The following is a 27,998-nucleotide window of genomic DNA, read 5'->3' as shown; positions in this document are numbered from 1 at the left end:
CCTCCCAAATGCTCTTTTCCAGTGAGACTTTATGATTTCATCCGCCGACGTCATTCATATGGTCTGGACGCTGAGGCGCGAGGCTGCCCTCTCCTCGTCGCTAATTGTGTTTCCTACCGACTGACAACTTGTTTGTCTGTTAGCGCATTGGCTGCCCATGGGCGCTGAGTACACACTCTGCTGCTCCGCCGGCTGGGCTGTCCAATGCGCCTCTGCGGTCGGTTCGGGACGGTATCAGGCTCCGCTTTATGAATGAATAACAAGACGGGAAAATGCGAGTGTGTGACTGCGAAACTCCCCTGCAGCCGTGCTCCCGGGGGGCCAGCCGCCGATGAGAGGGATTAACGACCGAGCGGAGCCGTGGCTCATTGCGGAAAAGCCGACTGCAGACTGGCGCGGAAACGCACCGTGAGGGAAACGGGCTCCATAGCGTAGAACAGCGGAACAAAACCACGGTGACCACAATGTAAGTTGCTCTGAAGCTGCAACTCATTAAGGGCTGTGAGAAGATGGGAATCCTGTTATTGTTGCATGCTTTATTTATTTATTTATTTTTTGCCAGTAGGCATCAATGCTTGACATCACCGAAAATATGTCTTAAAGTGTATGATTTATTGAACCATATTTCCCTCTCAGGTGTAATAAGGGCCTTGGCAAGCTTCTTCTCAGTTATTTTCAGTGACATAATGGTGATGCACTGTCTCCGTGCTAGACTTGAATAACAGGGACCAAAGCAAAGAGAGGTGCCTCCTCTTAGTCCTAACACTAGATCATCATCTGTTTGTGTGCATCTTGAATCAAGTCACTTCCAACCACGAGTTCTCTGGTTTACAGGTCCATCCACATCGTTGCTCTGGGCAGCGAGTGCCCCGGAGGAATTGGGCTTGGGGAGGAGATCATGGGCCAGGGCCAGCTACAGGGAGGCCTGCTTTGGAGCTACCTTGGCCATGGAGCACTGGTGGGACCTTGTGACCTGGAGAGCAGCATGCACAACCCGGCTTTTATGGAGTACACCTCACGTGTGTTTGGAGATGTCACTGTAGTGGTTCGGGATTGCCCCAACTGGGTAAGAGAATGGTGGTGTGTTTGTGTGTAGAACAGCATGAGAAAAAGAGAGACTTGCATGGGTTGATAATCATTTTTCTCATTTGTGTGCCCATTGTCTCTTTCCCCTTACATCTTCCTGCTTGTGTGATACCAAATCAGACTTGATTTGCACAAGAAGGTTAGGGCAGGCCAAGAGGGCAAAACATGCCATAAAAAGAGGTGTAATTTTGCCAAAGCCATTTCATTGTGAAAGAGTGTGTGTCAGTTCACTGATATGCTGTTTATTTTCTCACTCTGCTTCTTTCTCACAATACTTACAACATTTCAAATTCCAAGGCCACTTGCCTTCCAGCACTGATTGCAGGCTTAACAAAATGTCTTTATTCTGTGTTATTTTTACATGCAGTGATGCACAAAAAAAAAAAATAGCATTTGAATTTGAAAAAAAAAGAAGCTCTGTTGTGATTTTGTAGCAGCTCTTTCTGCGTCCTATTATAAGGCTGTCTAACTTTGTCAGGGGTGGTGCTGCAGAAAGTCTGTCAGTTTAATTCTATGGCTCTTTGTCCTTGTTTTAAGTCAAATTGCTCAAAGCTTCCCAAAGTGCCTAATTAGTTGAATCAGGTTGGTTTAGAGTAACACAGGTCATTGGTTGTAATTACTAGATCGATGGACAGGTTGGGTATTCAGACATTTCATGTCGTTCTCATTTATGCCATTCTCATGTGTTTGTCCACCTCTCACCTCCTATTTATATCATTTGTCCGGTTCTTGCCTTTCCAGGACTTGTTGGACAGCGATTGGGCCAGTGTACGGAAAGTTCTTGAGCAGGCGGACATACTCGTCATTAAATATTCAGTCACTGACAAACTGGCCTTCCAGCAAGTCAGGAACAGCTATGCTCCGAGACTCCGCCCACTCCTGAGGCACTGGGGTGTGCCTGTCATCCTGGTTGCTGTTGGAGCGCGGCTGAACGGTGAGGATGCTTTTGTCCTGAGTTTTTGTTAGCCATAGTGAGTTTAGTTTTGCCTTCAACACCTTGACAATTGATGGTTAATCAAACAGTTTTGTCGTTGTTGTTCAGGAACAACAGAGTTTGAGAGACAGCAGATCAAAAATCTAATTTCTCTCAAGCAACTGAACTTGATATCCTCCTGTTATTTTAGGGTTGATTTACTACTGCCACAGTAGAGTTTGTTAGTAGAAAAATATCGTCTGTTTGGGCCAGTGAGATCACTGTCTAAGCCTTGTGTCCTCTAGTGTGTCCTCCCAGCAATGAGGAAGATGTTCAAGATTAAATCTCCTCTTGGCTGCTTTCAAGCGGTCAGCTCACATGTTTCCCTACAGGAAACACACCAAAGCAAGACATTAAGTTGATATATTTTTTGGCCATCATTGCACAACAAGGAAATATACACTGTCATGGCTCAAAAGTGCACCACAACAGCGGTGAGGCTGCTTAACACATCAGAAATGAACATGCCTGTATACTGGGCTGGGGCCACAGTGTGTATGCATTTGTCTGAGCTAACACACACACACACACACACACACACACACACACAGAGACACACAGAGAGACACACAGACACATACACACACACACACACAAACACACACGCTGACCCTTGTTGAATCCATCTTCTGTAAAGACGCTCATCAAATGCACCAGGTTTTATTTTTAGCTTGTCTGCACAATATACTTTGAGATCCTGTCAGAGCTCCGCTGCAGAATGATCACAGTGTAAGTCAAGTCTTTGCCAGAGAGAGAGAAAGAAAGAGAGAGAGAGAAGGAGCAAGGAAAGGGAGTAAGGCGCTGTAGACCAGAGCCTTTATTTGTGTTTTTGTTTGTGCCTGCTGTGAGTAATTTCATCCTATCCCCTCATGCTTGCAGAGAATGACGGGTGAGCACTTTCTGATGTTTGACTTTAGACCATCTGAAGCACAGCTGTGGCAGAGAACGCTGTCGTATATGTGCATTAACACTGCCATTAAACCAGCGCTGAACGCAGGACCACCAACAGATTTATCCAAGGGCACGCACGCACACCTCACACAGACATACGACTGATATGCCAAGTCACCGCCTGTCAGCCGCTTACACACAAACACTCTACTTTTCATTTTACCTCTCTCTCTCCCTTGTCTCTATGTCCTGCCTGTAGGTTAGTAGCAGTATGATTTATCAAATACCTCTGCACAGCTGTACAGCACGCTCATTCTCTCGTTTATCTCTGGCTCTGTCCTCTTTTTTCAGTCTTTTGTTTCCTTCAAGCTAATCCCTTCATATTTTCTGTCTGATTTTGTCTCTTTGGTCCCCATGCACATATGCCACAGAGTGGCTGGTCCTAGTGCACATGCACTTTGCATATTATTTCTTTGGACTGAGTGAAGATGTGAAAAGGGTGGCCTGGAAGTGAAAAACACATCAGTATTAAATTAGAGAAAACCAATGACCTAAAGACATTTCAGAAACCCACATTGCCAAACGTACCAAAACAGTCACTTCACAGAAGGGAACAAATACATACACCAATCTAAATCCTTACTGGTTGTCTGCCGTCTCTATGTGATAGACTAGTGGAATTGGAAAGAAGGGAAGCACATGTGGCTGTGGCATCTGGTTTTTATGTTCTCTTTTTTGCAAGATATGTTTTCAATTTTATTTTGGTTTGTGCAATGTTGTGTTTTGTGTTCTGTTTTTTTTTTTTTGGTACCTTTTTTGTATTTCACTGAATTTTTGGGATCTAGTAGATTCAACATGTTCTTGTACAATATTTTGTACACATTTTGCTACATTTTTAAATTGTCAATATTGGCATACTTTGTCCCATAAGGAAGTGTCAGTCATTCTTATCCAGCTTTGCACTGATAGATAATGTGACTATGGAAAATATACTACTGCACAGTGGTGTTAACATGAGAATGCCTGAAGAAATTAAGACATTTCTCTGTTAGTATTGTACAGTATTGAGTGCTATAAGTACAGTGTGCATAATCTTTTGTCTGTCTTTGGTCTTCAAAACATGCTTTCATCCATGTCTGGTATGGACATTAAAACTATGGATCATTATACTGTGTTTGAAGGCACATATGGTAGTTAGTTCCTAGTTTTAGTTGAATATTTGAACAAAAATGAATAGTTTGACAGCCCTTTCTATGGACGTTGGTGAGCCAGCAATGGCTGTTCAAGTATAATGTAATATTAGTAACTTATGTATTAGTTCTCATATATCCTCATTAACTATTTATTAGATGCAGTTAGTTATACAGTTTGAATGATTTCATCGTAGGACAAATTCTCATCTCTGTGTTAAGATGATGGCCCTCCATGTACGTGCCCGCTGTGTGCGTCAGACTGGAGCAGCTGTGTGCCTCACAGTGAAGGTCTGCAGCTGTCCCGGGACCTGGGGGCCACCTACCTGGAGTTGCCCTCTCTCAACCACGTCTTTGTGGGTCGCTACTTTGGCAGCGTGGTAAGTGTTCACATCACAGGGATTGATTGACTGAGTGAGTGACCCAGATAAAATCATTCATATTTTCAGAAATTTGTTCACATCCAGCTGTAATATAAAGTCTGCATTTTTCGTACTTTTCCTGTCTGTTAAACTGTCACTGTTGATTAGCTCTGCATTCCAGACATGTACAGTACCGACAGGTAGCTATGTTGGTCTTCTCGGGAAGTTGTTTCCAAAGCAAAGAAAGAAGATGTAACATCACTATTTTTGTACCGGGGATTTGTACTAACGTGTGTATTTCTGCTGTCTTGTTCAGCTGGAGTACTTCATGATTCAGTGTCTGAAACACAAAGCCAAAGAAAGGCCAGAGAAGAGGCGAGGAAATAAAGTGAACGAGCTTTGTCCCCCTCACTTAGAACAACCAGGTCAGAGGAATACTATGGTATCTAAAAACTAATATTGCCTTTTATTTTAGGGGCATTTATTTGTGTCTGGCAATGTTAACCCTTTAAGCTAATTTAAAATATGTTTTATTCTGTCTATTTAGTAATACATAAGTACCTGTAATTATTGTTGCTTTTAAATTGCTCTTTTTATGGTGTATAGAGAACATTCAATAGGACTGACTGGAGTGTTTTCTTCTTACAGCACATAGCCATAAAAAAGCTGAGCACAAAGTTTTTTTATCCAGATCAATATTCTCTGTTCCAAACTGGAAATAAGAAGCGAGACAAAGAGCTAGGTAGACTACTTTTAGTCAATGACATTTGAATCAATTTTAGACAGAACTGAGTGTTTGGTGCCTTGTTCTGAGGCAGCTCATTGACTGTTGTTGTTGGATATTTGAGGGTTACTTATTTAATGTGTCTTTAACCAAATGTTGTTAATCCGCTTAGGTATTTAAGCACCTGAATATTAGTAAACCACTTATCCAGCTGGAAACATCCCTAGTACATTTCTTTTTTGTTAAGTGTTTTTTTTGTGACTTTTTTTTGCCTAGTACTGAAATTGTATATCTATATAAATCAGCTTTGCAAGATTTAGTTCCGGGCTGGCAGGTGACCTTTTACATTCTGTTAAGTATAGGACAAATAAAATTCTCACAAATCTTCTTTTTTAAAAGATACAACCAGAGAATTTCTGAAAAATGACTTAAACGGTCAATTGATAATCAAAGCATTGCCAGTTAATCATCAATTCATTGTTTAACCTCTAATTGAATTTCAATTATAGACTGTAAAAATAAGGTTTTAATCTGCTTAAATTCCTAATTTCAAATGGCACTTTAATTAAGCTTCAAAACAAGCCACGTTTAACAGGTGTCAAAATATTATATCGTAAACATAGTCCAACTGCCTTTCCTGGCTGCTGATTTTGCCACAGAGTGTTTGCACACCCACACAACAAACAGATCCAGTATCAGACTTTATTTTTTAAAATGGGAGTCCAGTTTTGTTTTCTTTAAGTGGTGCTAAATTCATAACTACGCTTACCTTACAACTTATTCTACTACTGCCATTTCAGTAATTTTCCACACACAGTACATTTGACATATTATTATAATAATTAACACAAACTACGCTGTTAAACTTGTGTTATATATTGATCTGGCCACTCTGCTGCTAAATCGGATGCAATGGCTGACAGCTTAAAGTCCAGCCAAAAAGGGAGCAAGTGCTGGCAGATTTATGGGTGCCTGTCTACTGCCTGTTAACTGTACTTATGGTGCAGTTTGCATTAAATGTGATGTGCACTGATTCAGGAACAGCACAACTTTTAGGGCCAAATCTGAGCAGCCATAAAAAAGGATATGAGGTCCGCAGAGGAGCGATGTGTATTAAGCATGAATATTATAGGATAATGATTTGTGAAGCCCCCTCACTTTCCTTGCTGTCCTTGCTCTGTACTTTTTATTAATCTGAATTCAGCACTACATGCATCACAAAGCACTGCTTTTTGTCTCTTTTTTTCTATGAATTGCAGAATCTTTTTTTTCTTGCATTCACAGTTTTTACTGTTATACTCAGTGAACTGCCAATCATTTACAATGTGACTATTGTGTGCCCAGGGTTTTTCCATGTCGCTTTAAACATTAACCTCAGTTAAATTAAGCTTTTGGGCGTTGATGTTTTTCATCACTAACATAATCTCAAACATAACTTATTGTCCCTTATTGTCCCTTAACATAAAAAAGCAGGAACAATTCCAATGTTTAACAGACAGACAATTTCTCCATTATTTCTACAGACCAGAATCACATTCAGCAGCTTTAATCTTTGCAGGTCTGCCATTAGTGCAAAGACAAACATCTGGAAGTGTTTTATCTAACTTGAGCAACAGGGCAGCGCACAACATGACACTGGTCTCTTTTATTGTTGACTAAAAGACTTCACTATGACTGACACCATCACTCTCTCCACATACACCCACTTTAATTGTCAAAACCTATTGTCAAAAAAAGGGGAAATCACTAGTAGAAGTAGACAAGGTAGATTAAGGAAAATGAGAAGACCAGACGTGTACATTGCAACACTTATGGGGTGCAAATCTTGTTGATTTTGTTATGTTTTTGAAAATTCCGGCAAGCTGAATATCAGCAGTAACTGACTCCAACTTCCTCTCTCCCCCTCTCCTTTTCTTTCTCCGTGCTCTTTCTTCCTCCCTCCATTCAGCCCGTCTCCCCCCCATCCGAGTAGAGGAGTCCAGCTTCTCCCAGGACATGCAGTGGTTGTTGGAGCGTGGCATGCAGTTCGCCGATGTGGCTTTCTACGCCGGGGACTCTGGGAAAGAACTGGGGTGGGCGCACGCGGCTGTGCTGTGTGCTGTCAGTCCGTACTTCAGACAGCTGCTCCTGGGGCACAAAACCAGGTAGGAGAGATATTAGCTTGTTCTTTCTCTCTCTCTGTCTGCATATTTCTCTTTTGTGAAGCTGAAGGATTTTGTGCTGAATTTCTGAATTTCACCTCTGTTTGAACAGGGAACGCCCCCAGTCGCGGTGTGTTTGTAGAGAGCGGGATGGAGGCCCCCCTTCGCTGCTCTCAACCTGGGACGGGGGGATTATTGATGACATGCCGAGATCAGAGGGGCACCTGACAGGACGTCTCTCTCGTCTGGTGGTGAAGGACCCCCTTCTGTGTATGTGCTTGTGGGAGACACTCATGTTCATTTATAGAGGTAAAAACCAACAGTCAAACACAGCACACTCAGATACTACTTAAATTCGTTTTTTTGCATATTTTTCCAGAAATTCTTTCATTTCCATTTAAGACAAGGCATAAAACATGCAAGACAACATAGAGTTACCCATGAAATACGCAAAAATATAAACATACAAAATACAACAGAGAGTCTGTTAAAAAATATTGATCAAATGTGGATTGAGTGTAGGACAGAATCTGTATACAGTTTGTGCACATGAAATAGTGCAAGAAACAATAAACAGATATTAAACAAATATGACAACATTGGGGCATAGGAGACAATAAAGTGAACGTATGCAATACTTCATGAATGATGGAAGAGCGTTAACACATGCAGCGGTTGGACAAGCGCCAGACAGCAGTACTTTAAAATCAACTAATGGAATAAGTGTTTCAAGTTTTAAGGTTTGTGTAATTTATGCCAGTCATTGGCAGCTGAAAACTAGAAAGAATGGTGGCCAAAGGAGGAGTGGGCTATCATAGAAGACTTAGAAAACCAGAGTGATCCTCAAAGTGATAAGGCTACAATTAATCCATGTTAAATTGTTTAAAAAGGAATCCAAGTATACTGCACAGCAAAGTTTACAACTAAAACCCCTTGAATATAATCTCTAGTGAATGCTTACCAATTATTTCTGTATTAAAAGTTAACCCACATCAAAACAGGATAGAAAGTGGAGATCAGAATACTCCAAAAAGACAACATGCACGTTGTTTAGAGAAATTGTGACTTTTTTCATTAATAACCATTTTAGGTAATCCCAATTTGAGTGTTGGTAATGCCAAGGCTGCAGCACATTACTGCTGGAGTTTAAATACAGCAAGTCTCACTTAGCCAGACCCTCCTCCAAAGTGTGCTGAAGGGGGGACTGACACATAGCATTCGGGGATGGGAGGAAAACATGCTCTGGTTTAATGGCTTTTCTTTAAACCTTTCCGATTTGTCATGAGTGGTGCTAAACTCCGCACAGAGACGTTGCAAAATGGTCGTGCGAGAGAAAACTCAGATTGGACAAATAGTCTAGCTAGCTGTCTCAATTTAATAATACGTTTTATTTAACAGCGCCTTTCTGAACACTCAAGATCGCTTTACAGACAATAAAAGACAGATACAGGGAACAGGAAAGTGCAAGTGTCACAACCCCACCGCGAGAAGGGGAGTGTTCCTTCTTTTTCTAAAAACTTAAAGAGGTCTACCAGCAGTTAAAATCTTCCCACTGACAAATAGGACACCACAACACAGCTTGGTCTAAATGTAATTCTTTATTCTATTCTGAAAAAAAAAAAAGGTTAAGACTAACAACCAACAAGTATAAAAAAAAGACAGCAAGGAAGGGTTAAAATTCATGTACTATACTAACTATGGTAAGAATCATGTCCTTATCGTTTATGTTTCAATGTTCGTTTCAGTCCAAGGCAGCAATGATGCAAACGGCAGCCACGTTTCACTCCCGGAAGCCTGGGTCCTTCTTCGTCTGGTCGGCGTAGCGTCTTCGTCGCTCCGTAGCTGGTACTGGCAGGGAACAGAGAGAGAAAGCTCTCAGAACACAGATCACAAGCAGTACCTTCACGCCACACACTCTCCGAGGATAGCCGGCAGACTTTCCTTTACTTATCTGCTTTCTCGCGTTTCAGTCCTTCTCGGAGTGTCTATCGTAGACGCTTCTCCCATCCATCCTCTCGTCTCAGCTACCGCTATCCTCCGTGTCTCTTTGGCTTCACTTCTCTTGCTTCGATTCTGCGCTGCTCTCCTGCTCTTCCGCCAGTTCCTCTCTCCGCGCTGCCTCTTGCCCTCGCCCGTTGCTTCCCCGTGGCTTCTCTCCCGCTTCTCCTCCGCGTCTCCCCTTTTCACCGCCTTGTTCTCACACACCTGTCCTCATCAAGCCCCGGTGTGTCCACCTGTGTAATTCTGAGCTTGTTAAGTCCGAGCGACAACAACAAACAGGGGGGAGGGTCTCCAGTCTCCATAAAGAAAACCCACCTAGAACAAGGAAATAAAGCCACCACAAAACCAAACATGCAATACAACAAACGCAAGACATGCCACAATAAACCCAAACAGAAAACACAGCAAACACATGCAATAAACCCAAACCAAAATCACAGCAAACCCATGCAAACATATTAACAGTGTAATCCACCTTTGGCATAAGCAGTTATAACAAAACAAACAAAACAAAATAAACAAGCAAGCTGGAACAGATGGGTTTTGAGTCTAGTTATGAACAGGGGGAGAGAGTCGATATTGCGGAGGTCAGGTGGGAGTGAGTTCCAGAGCTGGGTAGCAGAGCAGCTGAAGGCTCTGTTCCCCATGGTGACAAGTCGAGCATGGGGTACAGTGAGGTGGACAGAGGAGCACGCAGATGTGAGGAGCAGTTAACCATAGTCCTCATAAACTCACCCAATTTAAAATTCCAACACAAAAAAAGCGGAAGAAAATGGAAAATACATGCATCCGACAGAATTTCCTGCAGCACCGGAGCATCCTGGAAGTGGAACGCAAAGGATATAAACTAAAATTAAGAGAAAAAAAACGAGCTGGATTGACATTCACAGCATGGGAACTCCATTCCCCAAAAGCAGTTACTCTTTTTCCAATATTTTAAATGGGATGATTAATGTCCACTGGCTGCCGAAGGCAGTTCGTCTGCTATTGAATCTTGTCCAATGTTCCATTATGGTGAGGAACAGAAATCACTCAAATTGAAAGTGCTTGATAGTAAGCGACTGTAGTATTTTAATCAAGTTTTGGATCATTCATCGTGTAATACTGTGATCTCAAACTGCTTTCTTAACCCGTATTTGTACTTTAATGCCCCAGGCCACTCATGTCTCCTTAATCTTCACCCAGCTCAGTTCCATTTAACATTATGGACAAATGGATTGGTGCATTGGGCAAGGGCTTTGCAGAAATTTAACTTCCACCATCATTTTGAATGACTAATGGGATTTGTTGATAATATCTGACTATGTAGTCTGTTACAGTGGCCTCATATTTTCATCAACAAATGATTAACTCTGTGATGAAACTGTCATGTAAAATTAACAGTAGCTTATATCAAAGGATCCACTTGGCACTTGCATCCCACATTTTCTCCAGTTGCATGTGAAGCCTAGTTAGCTGTGTGAAATTCTCTGCAACATCAGTGGCATAATTGAAAATCTTCTGAGTCTGTGGCTCAGAGTCTACAGTGCTGTGATGCATGTTAGCTTGCTGCATCTATGCACGCCAATGAACTGGCGCAGCAAGCTAACACACAAACACATAAGCTGAGTGTGTATGTGTGCTGGTGAAGGGTGAGAATGAAAGAAGATTATAGGGTCAGACTGAGTCCCTGTGAGTGACTGTATGAATGAGAATAAGAAACGCAGCGGTTGAAAGATGAAGGATGCAGTACATGTTTTCATGCACGCATGTACAAGTCCTTTTTTCTGTCTAAGATAGGAGGAATATGGAAAGTAAGAAGTGGAAAATTGTGTGTTGGGTGAAAAAAGGAATATGGCTGGCTAGATGTGAGGATGAGAGAAGGGGTGGAGTGTTTAAGGTGCTGGTGGAGAGTGTTTTTGGTGATGGGGGAGCTGGGCACTAGAGCATACTATAAATGTGTGTGTGTGTGTGGGGCTTGGAGAGAATAGCGGAAAAAGTAAAATGTATTCATGTGCAGAGCACAATACGAATGTCACGTTTCCATACAACACTGCAGGGATGACTAATGTTAACCTTCAAATTAGTGGGTCTAAAGCAGCTGACCTCACATACTGTGTGTGTATTTCTATAATAGTGTGTTGTCTTGTCTTACACGAATATGTCTTGGCTAATCAGATGTGTGAATGTGTGCCTTTTTCTCAAACAGAAACATTGGGAGCACAGTTTCCTTGATGTTCATTTGTAGTAAATCCACAATTAGCTGCATTCCTAGTGATGGGATGAATATCTGCTTGCAATTCAATTCCAGTCATTTGTCAGTTATTGCTCATTGTATTGGCTTAGCAGTGCTCCTTTCTACAACATCATGTCTCTGTAAATGCACAGCGTCACACTCATGATATTATTCCATGCTTGGGTTATTGTCACTTGTGAGTGTGTGTGGACAGTCACAGAGGCCATGCCTTTGCGTGTGTGATGTTAACACTGTGAGACTCGGTCTCCTTGTGTAGTGTGCAGCTGAATTATTGAGTTTGGCACTTGGTTGTTGTGTGCTTGCATTTCAAGCACATGTATAATGTGTACCACACAGACTAAACATTGTGTATTTGTGGTCATCCCGGCATAATTTGGTGTTCAATTTTAGACTATACAGACCAGTTGTTTTTTGGGATGACATGTCTTACTGGGAAAAAACGTTTTACTTAACATACTGAATAGCACACTGCTTTGTTTTGTGTCCTTGTTCAGGTTACGATTTAGATTCAGGAATGTACTAGTTATGGAAAAGGTTAAGGAAATCCTCCATGAAATTAGTGTTAATCTGTACAATTTGTTGTGTGTGTGTGTGTGTGTGTGTGTGTGTGTGTGTGTGTGTGTGTGTGTGTGTGTGTGTGTGTTTGTGTGTGTGTGTGTGTCTGTGTAGGTGGGTGAGTACACCAACACTGAAAATTACTTGTGAGATTATGTAGAAATGATTTAAGCATTTCTGCAGCTTCCTGCATAGGCATTCTTTTTTTATCCTGCGCCTTTCTATCCCACAAATGAAAGCATCTCCCAGTGTATCCAGTTCAGTTTTTTGTGGAGTTTTGCTGCATCATATGTCAGCACCAGAACTCCTGAGCTAATCTCCCACCCTCCCTGTGACAGGGTGTCTGTGCCATGCAGTGTTATTATCCAGCACCGTGTGTTGAGGTAATCCCTCTATCAGCCCAAATACCATCATTAAGAACTAATGATGAGAGTAATCCTACCCAGTCCAGCTCCCTTCTTCCCTCAACAGTCTGTTTATGTCCCAGTGAGACAGAATACGTCACCCCAATCAAGCATCCGGGCTCTGCTGGCTTTATATATGAGCATACTACTGAAGTGAATAAATGCAGGGTGAAGGGCTTTACTTTATATTTCGCTTCCTTTTTGGTGGCAACTTTCTGTGTATTGCAGCCTAAATTCCTATTTTATTTAATTGTATTGTATATTTATAATTGTAATCCTCTAGTCCCAGAGGATGAATCCCACCGTCTCACAGAGCTGCTAGTATTGATTTAGACTATTTTTTACACAGTTTAGTTTTAGCCAGTAAAACTAGTAAATATGCTATTAATGCATTTAATTTTTTAATAATATATGTATTACAACATATTTGCCGTATTATATTTGTTTGGAATTAAATTATTAGCCAGCAACCAACTGTACAAATAATCAATTTTAAAACTGACCAAAATTAAAGAAAAGAAAATGTAAATAAAACATATTAACCAGTTAATATGGAGGCAGATTTATTATGGCCACAGGTGTTTTTTCCAAAGGCCTTTGGGTCACTGTTTCTGACATCCATGGAATCTGGAATCTGTGTCCCACCCATAACCACCATGGATTATATAGGCAGACACGTTTAGAACAAGCGACTTTGTGAAAAACAGGTGTTGTTCAATGTAAAGCATGTAGGTGTTTGGAAACACAGTGTCAGCTAGAAAATAGTTTTCCTGTGTGTTTCTGTAAACTGTACCATTGTTGGTCCAAAAAATGTTTGTGGATGTTTTAGGAGCGTGGGAGTGGGATCACCTCCAGGAGGCCTTGGAGGAAAAGCTGAAGAATTCACTAGCAGTGGCTCAGCTTATGGAGCGCATACGATCCCTTATCGGCAGAGACAGGGTGAGGTCTTTAATTTCAAAATTCAACTCTTTTACACAAATATTTCCTAAAAATCACATATTCTTGTTGACTGCAATATCTTGATAATGTGTATGTTAACAGGCCTTCCCACCAAAAGAGGTTAAATAGCTATAATGTGTCAAATATACTATTTGAAGGTATAAATGCATGTTTTTGTTGTTGCAGACTAACAGCGCCTTAATTAGAAAGACCTTGTTTTGAAACAGTGCAGTAATAATGTGGCTATATTTAACTTATTAACATAATTACTGCCTATATCACCTCCTGTCCTACTGTGGGAACTAGGACAAAATAAACAAGATGCTCTCGAAGAAGTTGAAACACAACACCAGATTTGTAAGGAGTTCACACTGGACATCAGCCATAAAATCAAACAATATGTGAAAAACTATAACATCACATCTGTAATGTATTGTGTCCATGTGAAAACATGAGGTGATTCTGTGTAATAGGAAGCAGACTTTAACAATTAAAGGGAGATCAGGAGATATGACATGGCTGTGTCTGACAAGCCTTTGGCACCATGCGTAGTACACCAGCACATCTGGACAGATCTAGGTCTTCTACCTGGGGCAGTGAAGAGACGAGCTGACACACCGAGAGACAGCTGGGCCACTTTAACACGATGAGACACCCTAATGTCCTGTTGGGATTTGGTCTCGTCCTCTGCAAACACCTCTGGGTCATCTCATTCTTTTTTAAAGATGATCTTTTAGGCATTGTACGCCTTTATTTGATAGGACAGATGAAGACATGATAGAGGAGAGACAGAGGGAATGACATGCAGGAAAGAGCAGGTCGAACTGCGAGACCGGCTGATCTTGCTTTCTATAAGCTTACCACTGATTTACAAAATCAAAAAGGCTTGATTCTGTAGCTGCCTCTTTTGAAGACTCTGTGTTTGCTGAGCACTCCCTCTACAGCAGAGCTGTCAGGGAATATGAAGTTCTTTGTGCTTCAGTTGACTGAGAAAGGTCACGTAATGGTAATCGGATTCTTTGACAACACTCATTTGAGGACTTAACACAACCATATGTGCACATACACTCCAAAATGCCACTCTAGCAGCTATTCTCATTCTATTGATTTCACCTGCTATGCACTGCAGTATAGGATATACATATATTTCACTATGCATCCTTTGAAGGCTTAACATGACGATGAATGTGTTAATAAATAGACCGTTTGGATGAGCGTGTGGTGCCCAGTCTGTTTTCAGTGTTCCATCATGTCGTTCTTGGCATTGCAGTTCTAGTATGTTTGGGTAGCGCTAAGCAAGACTGGCAGAGAGGCCATTTGTATTCCACATGGGAGCTGAGATAGATGCACAGAATGACAATTGTGCTGGTAACTAGTACCTGACATCCAGCAGAGGAATGTTAACTCATACCTTTTGGCTTCTCTTCTTTCTGTGTGTGTGTGTGTGTGTGTGTGTGTGTGTGTGTGTGTAGGGTCCCAGGGACACCCCAAGTGCCCGGGCAGCGCAGCTCGGCCCTCAGACTCTTGTCAACCTCTTCAATTCTCCTCTTTACTCTGATGTCATCTTCATGGTGCAAGGTGGGTCCATGTTCGACATACACACATTTACAAATGCATGCACTGTCACACAGCAGAAGAAGGTCACATTTAATTAGCCATGATTGAATTATGATCTCAGTTCTGGACCTGGGCATCCATTTGGAGGCTAAATAAGATAAAATGGTCCGAGGGGCAGGCCGCCTTCCGTTACTGTCATGTTTCCCTCTCTATTAGAGAATCAATCAGAGAAATCCAGAAATAGTGCCACAAAGTCTTTCCTAATCAATATTTATCTCATAAACGTGTAAGCCTTTCTTGTCCTTGCACCTCTGAGCTGTGAGTTAAACTCTTGGAGGTCACAAAGCAAAATTCTACAAGATTTTTCTTTTTTTTTGCATAACAGTTTTGTTGTATGGTGAGAATAGTCAACGGCTGTTAATGGCACCCAATGACAGCAATTATGTCAGAAGGACTTGTTTCCAGGCATGTCATTTGTTTCCGGTTCATTTAAATGGCCCATTATGACAAATCCTCACTCATAATAGGCCAAATTGAATTAGGTTTGGCCTCTACATTTAGGTGATGAAGCAAAAAAGGCATGTCATTGATATGACAAGCCTTTGACCTTTTGAAAATTATTCAAAATATGTTTGTTTGTGATTGTCGCCAAACATTTTTACATCAAAGATGCTTGATGGTACAATCAGTCAAGATTCATTACATAGTTATGAATTTATATTCTTAAGCATTTCACTTCACAGCTCTTTGGGACTTTCCTAGCAACTCTGAAATGTGGGTGTGGATGTGGATATGTGTATGTGTTTGTGTATGTGTATGTTTATGTGTGTGTGTGTTTAAGGGAGTGTATTGCCAGCCCACCGAGCAGTGCTGGTGGCACGCTGTGACGTCATGGCGGCCATGTTCAGTGGGAAGTATGCAGAGGCCCGAAGCCGAGTGGTGCCTATTCACGGTGTCTCCTCAGATACCTTTCTGTCTTTCTTGGAGTACCTCTACACTGACTCCTGCTGCCCTGGTGAGTTTATTGCACACAAGCTAGATTTGACCTCAAATACACCACTGTGACCACTACTGTATTACGATAAAATTACAGGTGCCCAGTTATTTGTGCCTAAATAGCATGTAAAATGCACAAACATCTCCAAGGGTAGCCCAAAACATAGTAAGAAAATTGCCCTTCCCTCCTCTTTATCTTGTGGACTAATTAATCCGTCAGTCAGTCAGCATGGTTTTCAATCACTTGTCTATAACAAGTCTTGCAGGCTATTGCTGTAATTAAACATAGTTTGTTTAGTTTAACAAGGGAGGAACTTAAATTGACGGTTGGTTGATTTGTGACTGAGATGAAAGTCACTTCAGATGCCATGCATCTGACCGACAAAATAACAGTCTGTCACAGAAGGACAAAAGACCTTTTGATGTGATTTTAATGTGCCGCAGAAATAAACACCATTACCAAACACTTGAGGGAGGTACAGTGGTGTTTTCCTCGAGGCCTCGTTCACTAAGCGCAACCCAAAAAAAAGCACAGATGACGTGAATGAAGTCATATCAGCCATCTGTGTGACTGCAACATGCTGCCAGTGTCAGTCTCAGGAGACTCACTAAACAGCACTGAGCTAAAAATTAAATTAGATTTAGTGATGAAAAAATTAAGTTGTGGCATCACTGCTGTATCTGCTTTTAATAATGCCTACTCACGGCCCCCAAATAGTGTTGTTGTCACTATCTGTCACATTGTGCGCTGCATTTTTTAAAGTAATTGGTATAATTCTTTCTGGTGATGGCAATGGCATTACATTTTTTAAGTGTTTCTACAGTGTTTCTGTGACTCTCGATACTGTTCAAATCAACACTCAACCTGCAGCTCTGAGCAGCTTTTGGCAATTTTAAGCTTGTTTTTTTGGTTTAGGGTCAGACAAACCAAATAATGCTAGTTCTTTCAAAACTGTAGGCTGTTTTCAGTCCACAGAATTACACACACCAGCTGTATGCTACCTGTCCAGTGACAAAATGGCTTAGAGTCAATGTGAAATACTGGAGAAAGAGACACAGATACGTTTTGCAGGAGTACAGTAAGTGGACCAAACATTTACAGTAAATGTAACTAAATTGTGTCCAACTGGACTCCAATGTAACGCTCATGTTGCTCTGTGTCGGCAAACTATTTGTTAACAGGTTCCAAACCAACTGGATGAGTTATCGTAAAGGCTTCTTGTTGTGTTTATGTTTGAGTTTTTTCTGCATCCTAGTGGTTCAAGATTATCTTTAGCAGTCCAACAGTACCTACAGGGGCTTTGGTTGCAGAGATTCTATGTGTGTTTGTATGTGTGTGTGTGTGTATTTTCGTGACATCACAATACATTACATTCTTTAATTAAAACTGTATCGTTATTTACAAAAGTACAGTTAATTAAAACACTGGCTGTCATTTTCCCTTCAAGCATAACAGCATCACAAAAATGCAAGATAGACAATATAAAGGCGCATAATAATTCACCCTGAATAACCAGCTACTGAGAGCTGACAATCCCCTTTTTTGTGGCAGGAGATGTTTTGATGAAAAATGTCAGCAAGCAGCCCTAAAATCCAGCTTAGGTACAAGGACGGGAAACCAAGCTGTTTCCAGAGATACAGCTTCAGGTTGAGTCATGTGTACAGGAAATGAAAGCCATGAAGTTGCTCCAGAGGCTGCTGCCGCTGCACTGTTATGTAAGTGCCCAGCACTCAAGGTTAAAAACAAGGTAATTTCACCAGTAGCGACAAAAACTAAGGGTGTGAAATCAAAGGGGGGATGCTATCAGAGTTTTTCACTCTGATACATATTTTATACTGTATATACTGTATAATAGTAAAATACATTGCTACTGTTCATTTAAATGATTATGCAGCTGAACCGAACAAAGCCTCTGAATGACTGCTGCTCAGCTGACAGCAGCACACGCAGAGAATCGGTGAAGGATCGTGAGGGTGGTGTTTGACTTGAATCAGGAGTCATTTGATTTGACATTTAGACATTAGATAATAGGATTGACATCGACGTTCATTGAATGAGGACGTCATTTGACAGCTTGGAAAGAGCAATTGGGAATTAGTTATTTGTTGTGTTCAATTTGAGCTCTATTTGTTTAATAAATAGTACTTTCCTTACTGGGGATCAATAATAAGTATACAATTAAAATTAAAATTAATAAAAAAATTAATGCATTAAATTATTCAAAGCACAGGTTGAGATCCAGTCCATGTGATGATAATTTGTGCTGTAATCACCGAAATAATGCGGTTTTATGTAGAATGTTTCAAGAAATCGGTTGGATCCATCACACTGATAACACAATCTTGGAATGTGTGTAGTGTGAGTACAATATGTGTTAAATATAGTACAAAAAAAATAAAAATAGAAAGTCATAAATATATGATGTTTGTGTGAATAAAGGTGTGTGTCTGTCTGTATTATGTTTTTGGGCTTAATTCTAACCGATAGATTTGGTTAATCGTGTCTATTTCTATAAAAGAACTTTGTAAACAATCATTAAGAAAAGGTCTATAAGAAAATAATTGTTCTGGCAAATGTGTAAGCATCAAGCAAACATGAAACAATATTTGGAGCTATGTTTCCTGCTACATGACAAATATAAGTTCAATATTTATTCTATTTACTCTTTGTTTAGCTGTTTTGGTCCCCAACTCCTGAGAGAGATATCTGGCTCCTCAGCTGCTGAACCAGCTAGTCGCTAACTGTGTCTGTCTGCTGTTTGGTGCTGGGCAGGTAGTGTACAATGGGCTTTTAAAATGATTTGCTCAAAACAGCTGGTGCTGGAAACACAGTTCATAAAAGCAGTGGGAGTGAATCAAACTGTTAAGTTGTGGGCTGTAAAACCCAAATGATGAGCTGAAAGACGCTAAAATTCACTGTAGAGATGAGGGGAACCACGGAGTAAGGTAATCATTTTCTGTGGAGTCGAGCACTTACGGGTTTATAGGATTTTCACTTACTATAAGATATACGTTTTTTACGCAGAGAAGGCCCAGCACCAGTGTTTCCAACTTGGTGACTTTGTCGCTGGTTTAGTGATTTTTCAGACCCGATTAGCTATTGTATTTAAAAAACGACTAGCAACGGATTTAGCTACTTCAGACTTTCAGGGGAAAATTTGGTTATGTTATATTATAATTTTTATCCATGCATACTGCTCAGAGTAGTTGCAGTCTATGGCTGTATGAAAACAGCTTGGGGGTCTCTCTCCCTCTTTCGTCTGTGAGCAGAAGGCAGTCAGCAGACACAGCCACTAGGCTTTATGCAATTGATATGTAAATAAGCGTTTGATGCGATCTGGCGATATTTGAAGCTAGTGCTAACTACTTTTATTGGAAAAGAGTTGGCAACACTGCCCAGCATTCAACCATGTCAATGTGTTTTCTATTTTTACCCTGTATGTGGTGTGCAGATAAACAAACTTGTGTATTGTCAAATAATATTGTTTAAAATTCTGCTAGATGTGGTTGAAACTGATAGGATTTTTAATTTTGTGTAAAAAAGATGGACTAAATCCTAAATCTGTTCCAAACATATTTAGACCAATAATCATTAAAACACTTTCCTTACTTCGGGGAGTGGTTTAAGCCATTGATTTCCTCTGGAGGCACACTCACTTTAAAAGGTATCCAGCTAGTATAAATTGTATTCTACATGATGTTATAAATATACTGTATGTGTAATACTTTGTGCATATGCAGGGTATGAGACAGTGCTGTGTGTGTTTGTGTGTCCAGCCAGCGTGCTGCAGGCCATGGCCGTGCTGGTCTGTGCTGAGATGTACCAGGTGAAACGTCTGCAGCATCTGTGTGAAGTGTGTGTGTGCGCTTACCTTCAGAGCATGCCCAGTAGAGAGCTGTCGTCAACGGGTATCAGCGTGATTAGACTACTCCGCAGAGCAAAGGTCAGTGCATTTTTGAGTGTGTGAGATGAATTGAGAGCATGAACAGACCTGCAGGAGGTATGCTTGTCTGTGTAAACGGATTAATTATTCTTTATAAAGGGATATTTCCTTCAGCCACCAAAATACAAATGATGTGTATAGTGAAAATCTTGCAGTTTGATGTGTATAGAGAAAATCTTGTAGTTTGTCAAGCACAATGTATGTTTTTTTCTGTGGCATGCTTAATACCCATCTTTTACCTTGCAGTAGCCCTAGGCCTCCGTCTGCAAGTTATTCCTTGTGATTTGTTAAAAAGCATTAGTTCTCAAGAGAATCATTGCTATTTAACATGATGTCTGTTTGAATTGATTCTCAGTGCCACAATGCAGAGCAGCTGTACGTCTGGCTCCTTCACTTTATCGCCAACAACTACCTGATCTTCAGTCACAAACCTGACTTCCTGGAGCTCTCAGGTCAGCGTGGGATTTTTTTTAAACGCGTAGTAAATGTAATGGAGAAATTAAGCCTAGTGATGGGTATGTAAGCAAAGATTGCTGCAGAGTGATAGCAAAATTGAACTGCTGATTTAAATAGTTTGGAGGGCTTTGGACTTCTTTTAACAAAAAGTCAAAGTGCCTCCAGGCTTTTGAGGATTTGTTGTTTTTCAACAGTAAATATAGGTTAGGCTCTCTCAGTCTCAGATATGTTTTTACAAATGGCCAACCAGTTTTTAAAATACATGAGATGTAATCCAGGTGTCCAGCAATCAGTTGTTAGTTAAAATTAGACACAAGTAACCATGTTGTAGAAAGTGAATTTATCACATGACTTGAGAACAACATGGACAACTGTGAAAAGCTCTGCATTTGATATGATATACTGCCATATAGCACAATATGGCAGTACGTATTAATTCATCGGCCCCTCAGAATAACACATTCTTAAAGTTTATGCTCAAGTTATATATACCACTCTCACTGTTTCTCAGTTAGTGTAGCCAAATGCATTTAATAGGCACATAAACAGTGATAACGATAAACAGCAACATTGCTCCAGTTAGTAGCAGTAGCGCATTTTATTGTCATGATTAGTCACACACACAAGAATTGTTTAAGATAATTGGACGGGTATTTAAGGGCATAAGCAAAGTCAAAGGCCAGAATAACAACACATGATTGATCACCATTTAGTCTTCTTTTGTTTGTTAGGGTAAACTAAATCGTATGATATAACGGCCTTGTTATATATCATGGCAACAATCCATGGAGTTATTACTGTTTGTTTAGTGGGTGTAGTGAGTATATGTTAAGCACAGTAACTGTTGTGATAAGGGTTCAGTTGTGTTTGCAGTAGATCTAATTTGATCTCTTTTGTGTTCCAGAGGAGGAGCGTGAGCAGGTAGAGAGGCTACGCTGGCCGTCCAGAGGCTACCTGCAGGAGCTCAGCGAGTACCAGCACCGGCGACGCAAGCTACGCAAGTCCCGTTGCATAGTCATGTGACCCCGCCTGGATGCCTGTGGAAAACAGGGGAGGGGGGAGCAAAGGAGGTGCAACAGGAGGAAATAAAGACTGAGTTAGACCAGTCATTGAAACATGGAGAAACAGACAGAATAAATTGTTTGTTCTGCTGGATGAAGGGCTGATTCTGAGGGACATATGACTCCTTCACCAATAGACAACAGTGTTAAGCAGTGACGTACACTGCTGTGACCCGCCTCACTTCCCCTGGAAGAATGACTGTGCATCCTTTGTGTAATGACTATTCCATCAAGCGCAATACAAAATGACTGATCCTTAAAACCCAATATGAATTTAGAATGACTAGCTGGCCACTGACCAGGGGTTCTGCGAAAGATTACAGTTATATTGGCCGTTGCAAAATGGTGGATTTGACGATGAACAGTAACACAAAATAGCTCCATAACGAGTACAGATGTGTCAAATGACCACACATCTGTTGGAAAACAGGTTGGGTTCATGTGCTGTACATGGTTTTAAACTACAGTAACGTGACTTCAGTTTGAAAAAGCAGAAAGGAAACTGTGCTGCGTTTTCTTATTTAATTGGTACCTGGGGATGTTTGGGTATCTTCTGTACACCGGACACTTGACTGCTCCATCTTAAAAGGGACAGTTTACCCCAAAATCAAACATATTTCCCTCTTAATTATAGTGCTATTCATTGATTGCTTTCTTTCTACTGAACTACAGCCACCAACAATGTCACCATGCAGAAGGGAGCATACTCACGGACGAAATGACTGTCCTCCTCGGCTGAGCCAACTAATACTGAGAACCTAGCTAAATGATACTGCTAGCTCACCTGAGCTAGCTAAATCTACAGCTCAGCCAAGTAGGTTGCCATTAATGTTTACATGTCACTTGCACGAGCCTCTCGTCCATAGGTATTCTTCCTTCTGCGCGGTGATACAGCTGGTGGGTGTAGTATGGTAGAAAGAAAATAGTTCTTACATGAAACTGCTCACAACCAGGTCTGTGGATTCTCTTGAGTAACCGGGTCATGATTTTTGGAAAGACACATCGCTGTTGCTGAGTTTTGGGGCGCTATGAGCACCAAAAGCCGAGTGCCATCTAGTTCCATTATATTGGAGAGAAAGCACCTCTACGGCCGATATCCAACACTGAGCAACTCACACCAAAATTCTCTTGAATAGATTGATATGTAAAACAGGTAAGAGGAAAAATATGTTTTTTTTTATTCTGGGGTAAACTGTACCCTTAACTAAAAAAATAAAAATTGTGACCGTGTGAAAATGCAGCTTTGCTTAAGCTGAAATAACTTCAGCCTCACACTTCTTTAGGGCCCAATCAGTAGTTCAGCTGAGCGGTGACCTACATTACCACTGAGAGCAGCGTGAAAAGCAACTGGTAATGCTGTTGGACTGGTAGCACAGTCATGCTCATCTTCTTCCGTAGTCTGTCAGAAACTCAGTTATTCCATTTAAAGCCTGTGAGCTGGACTTTTACACAATTTCCTTTGCAGGTTAATAGAATAAAAAGATTTAGGAAAAACAACCATATCATGAGCATATGTTGGTACAAAACAAAACAAAACACAATGCCTCTGGGTAACCACAATATTTATTTTATCCTAACTTTTTTAAATTTGAAAGGTTGTTTTGAATCATAACGAGATTATGATTTATTGGTGCTGCAATTATTTTTTTTACTGTGTGGACATAATTATGACATGACTTTTTTTTATACATTCATAGTAGAGACAACTGGATCGCACTTTTTTTTACAGTCTACTGTTTCACTGGTATTTACTTAAAAAGGTGCATGATTATACAAATAAAATGGGGTACAGAAAGACAACTTATTTGTAAGATAAATCGTCAAAAAAATGATTTTGTTTTTGCTATTTCTTATTCAGAGGATGGCTCGGCATCAGTCATTTACAGTCAACAAACTATTTGTATGGAGTACGTAGTAGAGTACGTTAGCAGAGGTGAAGCAGCAGGCTGTGTATATAGTACAAGAAAGCTATGACCACTGTGAGATTATGACAATGTACAGTACAGCTGGTACCTTTAACCACATGGTGTATATTTAACCTGCTGCTGAACCACAACAATCACTGTGTGTGTCCACTAGTTAATCATCTGATAAATCCCAATCTTCTCTTGAAAAGAAAATGAGTAAATATCAGTTGAAAAACCGGACAGTACTCCAGTGCTGCATCCACACCCAGAGTGTGGAGACACACATGTAGCTCCGCTGGGCCAGTGTTGTACAGACTGTAGATAACACAATGTCTGAATTTAAATAAAGACATGTTTTAGAATGAAAAAAACACAGACTGGATCAATGTCTGTGCTCTGCATTTGTAAATTATTATACAGCATTCCTTTGTCCTCAAAAGTTGCTTCTCCCTCCCCTTCCCTTTGGAAAATTGACCTTTTCTTACGCAGATTGGTGACAAATTAAAAGTAATAAAGTGTAAACACAAGCCTCCACTACAGCTTCAATGCTACATGGGATATATATACAGTAAATAATATATATAAGTCTCTCAAACTCTACTGGAGGGATGAACATTATCTCAAAAGATATTCCTTCATTTGGGGGTCTGGTAATGTTGGTGGAGCATGCCGTCTATAATTCCAGATAAGACAATATATTCAGAATTCTACAATCAGACTACATGATGTATTTGTCTTTGAATCTGTGTAAGATTATGCAATCACACAGTTTTTCATTCTTGCCATGACTTAGCTAAAAGACACAACAGACAAGACATTAGACCCCGTCTTATCATCGCTTGTTGGCCTTTGTCTTTGGGTCAGGCCATTTTTAGGATGATATTTTATAGTCTGATCTCAGTATTATTGGTTTCAAAATCTTGTATCTGGTGACTTTGAAGGCCATAGCATATGATTAACATTGTTTTTATATTCATGAAACCATTCAGTGACACCTCGTGCGCTGTGTGGAAGTATCTGCAATCATTATGTTTCCTCACTCATTTATTCAGGCATTTCCTTCAATTTGTCATCCGTCTGTACATTTCCATCAGGATGTGATAGAGTGTGGGCCTAGAGCACATTTTACTCCTGTCTCATCCCCAAGCAATTACTTCTTATCTCTTTGAGCACAACCTTGGGCATCTTATTTCCTTTAATTTATTTCCAAACTAACGAGAGCTTACTGTTACTAATGTATACACTTAATGACCTGCTCTGGCTCTTCTGAGGGGCAACACCCACCTCATTTTCTTGCGTGCTTTAACTGGTAACCGTTTATTTTCCAACATGGACCCTATTTTCCTAGGTTTGTGTGACTGATGGAAACAACAAGCTCTGAAATTGGTCCAGTATTACGCAAGATCACTGCAGTTGGCAGCGGTGAAACAAGATACAGTGTAAGTTAATAGGGCAATTTTCCAGCTTGTATTTACCTTCACAGAAGTGCTCGTTTTGCCACTGACATGCTCTGATTATTATTCTCAGTGTCTGACAACATTATGGAAAGGATTTCTAAGGAAGTCGACCTTTATATTAAAGAGTAAGGTCCTTTTTTTTTAAAACATAAAACATCTGCAAAATTGCAATCACCAAATTAACCAGACTCCATGTAAATAAACAGTAATTTTAGCATCGTAAAATAGACTTTATTCAAAGTCGACAAACAAAATGAAACTATAAAAAGCCGTTTTGGGTTGTCTTTCCACTTTTCCAACCATCACAAATCTAGTTTTGGTTAAAAAACACATAGTTTACAACTTCCATGAAAATATGTTTATACACGCTAATATGCTCTAGACACGCAAAAATATTGCTTTTTTAAAATGGCATCTGGTGGGTTTAGGTCTAGCGACTTTAGAGCCGTTTCCTAGTTGAACAGAAATTTATCAAAGAGCTTTTAAAGGTCTATCTCTGAAGGGATCCTTTCCATAATGTTGTCTGACACTTAGAATATTAAGAATAATTGAAAATGAGCACTTTTGTGAAGGTAAATACAAGCTGGACAATTTCCCTATGAACTTACATTGTCGCTTTTTTGTAACTGCCAACTGTGGCAATCTTCAAAGATTGTTGTTCCCATCAGTCACTTAGACACAAAGGTTGAAAAAAACTCTGATTTCTACTTGAGTTTGCAAGTCTGTGCCCAGTGTGCAGTGTCATTTACCTGGTGGTCTGGAGTGGCTCACTGCAGGGCTCCAATAGACTGCAGCATGCCATCCAGTTGACCACTCTTATGCAGTGCAGCTACGTCACTGCCGCCTCCAACACACTCCTCACCAATGAACACCCGTGGTACCTACATCCACATCAATACAAGAGAAACAGGGTTGCAAATGGTTACTACGCAGTCGTCAATTTTCAGTATTGTACAACATGACATAGGCCTATACCAGGAGACATTATTATAAGGAGACATCATGGTAGTCTCTCTTTGCCAGACCTTTCTCCACAGCGCTACGGAGGAGGGTCTGGTTTCTCCACACAACATTCCGGGATGGGAGAAAAAGGTGCTCTGGTATATTGGAATTTCTTAAAACCAATACCAATCGTCGGACAGAGCCACCTTGTCGCCCCAAAAGAGCCTCAGGAAGGAACTTGTTTTGGTGTACGATTGGACAGACAGCCTAGCTAGCTGTCTCCATTCATCCTGCAGAGACCGGAGGAGCAGTTAACCATACTCCTCATAGTAAATCAACCGGAGTTTAAAATTCCAACACAAAGAAAGCAGCATCCGGCGGATTTTCCGGCGACAACAAAGCAATCCCGGAAGTGGATGATTGTGGATGTAGACTAATATCATGGGAACTACTGCATTCCTTTAACATCTTTGGGTAGAAGGCCATTATTGGCAATAACAGAACATTAACAACTATTTGATGTCATTCAATTCAGTTTTCATGCACACAAATGCCAAAGATTTTTTCAGCTTCTCAAATGCAAAGATTATTATTTGAATTCTTTTTATGATTAAGTTTTGGACTATTGGTTGCACAACAGGCATAATGAAGTTATTGGGCTGTGGGTGATTGGGATGGCACTTTCTTTACAAACCAAACAGTCGATTAATGGAGAAAACAATCAGCAGATTAATAAATAAATAAATAATCATTAGTTTCAGTTCAACACTAGCTCCACTTTCGACCAACCACAACAATAAAATGCTGCTTTTATGTTAATGCAGGAGTAATAAATAATCTAGTTCTATAGTTTTTAACAGTCCAGGGGACCTTTTTGCTTTGAGTTATTTTAGCCTTTTACTTTTAATGGAGTATTTTTTACAGAAAAGGATACGATTCCCACCACCGCTATACGTGACAGGATTTTATCTATATTATTTTGGATTCATATTATCCACTTCACATATGTTTTTTTTTTTTATGGATTGTATTTCACACACATTTTTAAACCATTATTTTATAAAACTGACAATTAACTGACTTAATGTTGCTATACATAAAGGCAAGCCAAGTGAGGCAAGTTATAGATTAACATAGTTTAGTAGATAATTATAGATTAGTTATAGATTAATGCTGCATGGGCAGTTCCTATTGGAGACTCCCTGATTGATTCCACCATGCTTTCCTCATTTACGGATTTCATGGACATCATGTAGTCAAAATAAATGAATGACCACTAGCAATTTAATCCCAAATGTCTACATATAATAGCTATAATACAGCTTACATGTCAAAAGTAATTTCATTTTTAAAGTCGTTATTTAAAGCTTCCAGGAGTTTATAGAATTAATAGTATTAAAAACACAGTTTCACATTTGTGAAAACTTTATTCTATTTATGAAAATGCTACAAAGGGGGATCCCTGTTCTTCTTCCCACGTTCGACAAATGTGAATAAGGAAGTCAATTATTCCTTTATTGCATTTTCACAAACAGAATAATGCTTTCACAAATATGAAACAGTGTTTTTAAGACTCTTTAGCCTCTCTGGGATAATTTAGTCCTGATTTGACAAGCCTAGGTACAGTGGTTTGGGATCTGGACCTGGTCTCATGTGGTCAATCGGAACATAACTTCAGTTTTAAGTTTCCTTTATATTTTATTATTAACTTTATATTAACTGCCGAATCGGAAGCTGGGAATCCGATGCCAACTTCAGCGTCGTCACTTTTCCCTACTATAATGTACACATAACATAATTAGATCAACATGTGTAACCTTTTGTGTTTTCAGGTTGTTCAACCACTTCGGTTGTCCATGACTAAGCAACTTATGATTACCGTGCGGGCTCCGGTGAGTTCCAGGAAATAGTCTTGCATGTTGTCCATGTCGCTGCGTCCACTTATATCAATACACTCCAAATGTCCCGGCTTAAATTTGTATTTTGACAAAACATCTTTTGCCATAATGCAGTACGAGCACGTGGGCTTAATAAACAGCACCACTTTGTCTCTTTTAATTTTAGCCTGCACGAACTGCTGCGCCATTTTAAGTTGCTCAGTCAAGTAGTCAGAAGATGAAAAAGTGGTATCCAAGACAGAGAACAAAGATCATCGCTCTGCGTTTTGTTTTTAATC

The 27,998-nt window shown here is 40.3% G+C and overlaps 2 protein-coding genes across 2 annotated transcripts; one reads left to right on the top strand and one right to left on the bottom strand.

Annotated features, from left to right (window-relative positions):
- On the top strand, window positions 1-21,494 carry rhobtb3 (Rho related BTB domain containing 3). The gene is made up of 13 exons (XM_034870657.1): window positions 1-466; window positions 835-1,066; window positions 1,828-2,020; window positions 4,363-4,520; window positions 4,819-4,927; window positions 7,175-7,370; window positions 7,480-7,676; window positions 13,393-13,502; window positions 14,975-15,080; window positions 15,901-16,074; window positions 19,833-19,999; window positions 20,355-20,451; window positions 21,360-21,494. Coding segments are annotated over exons 1-13 (1,860 nt in total). The 5' UTR covers window positions 1-464; the 3' UTR covers window positions 21,479-21,494.
- Window positions 21,030-27,998, bottom strand: glrx (glutaredoxin (thioltransferase)). The gene is made up of 3 exons (XM_034870656.1): window positions 27,702-27,998; window positions 25,630-25,761; window positions 21,030-21,503 (listed from the first exon to the last, which is right to left on the bottom strand). The coding sequence occupies exons 1-2, from the start codon at window positions 27,906-27,908 to the stop codon at window positions 25,648-25,650; spliced, it is 321 nt and encodes a 106-aa protein (XP_034726547.1). The 5' UTR covers window positions 27,909-27,998; the 3' UTR covers window positions 21,030-21,503; window positions 25,630-25,647.

This window comes from Etheostoma cragini, chromosome 4 (genome assembly GCF_013103735.1).
Source record: "Etheostoma cragini isolate CJK2018 chromosome 4, CSU_Ecrag_1.0, whole genome shotgun sequence".
Taxonomy (NCBI): Eukaryota; Metazoa; Chordata; class Actinopteri; order Perciformes; family Percidae; genus Etheostoma; species Etheostoma cragini.
Note: the sequence above shows the minus strand (reverse complement) of the source record. Positions and strands in the feature narration are given on the sequence as shown.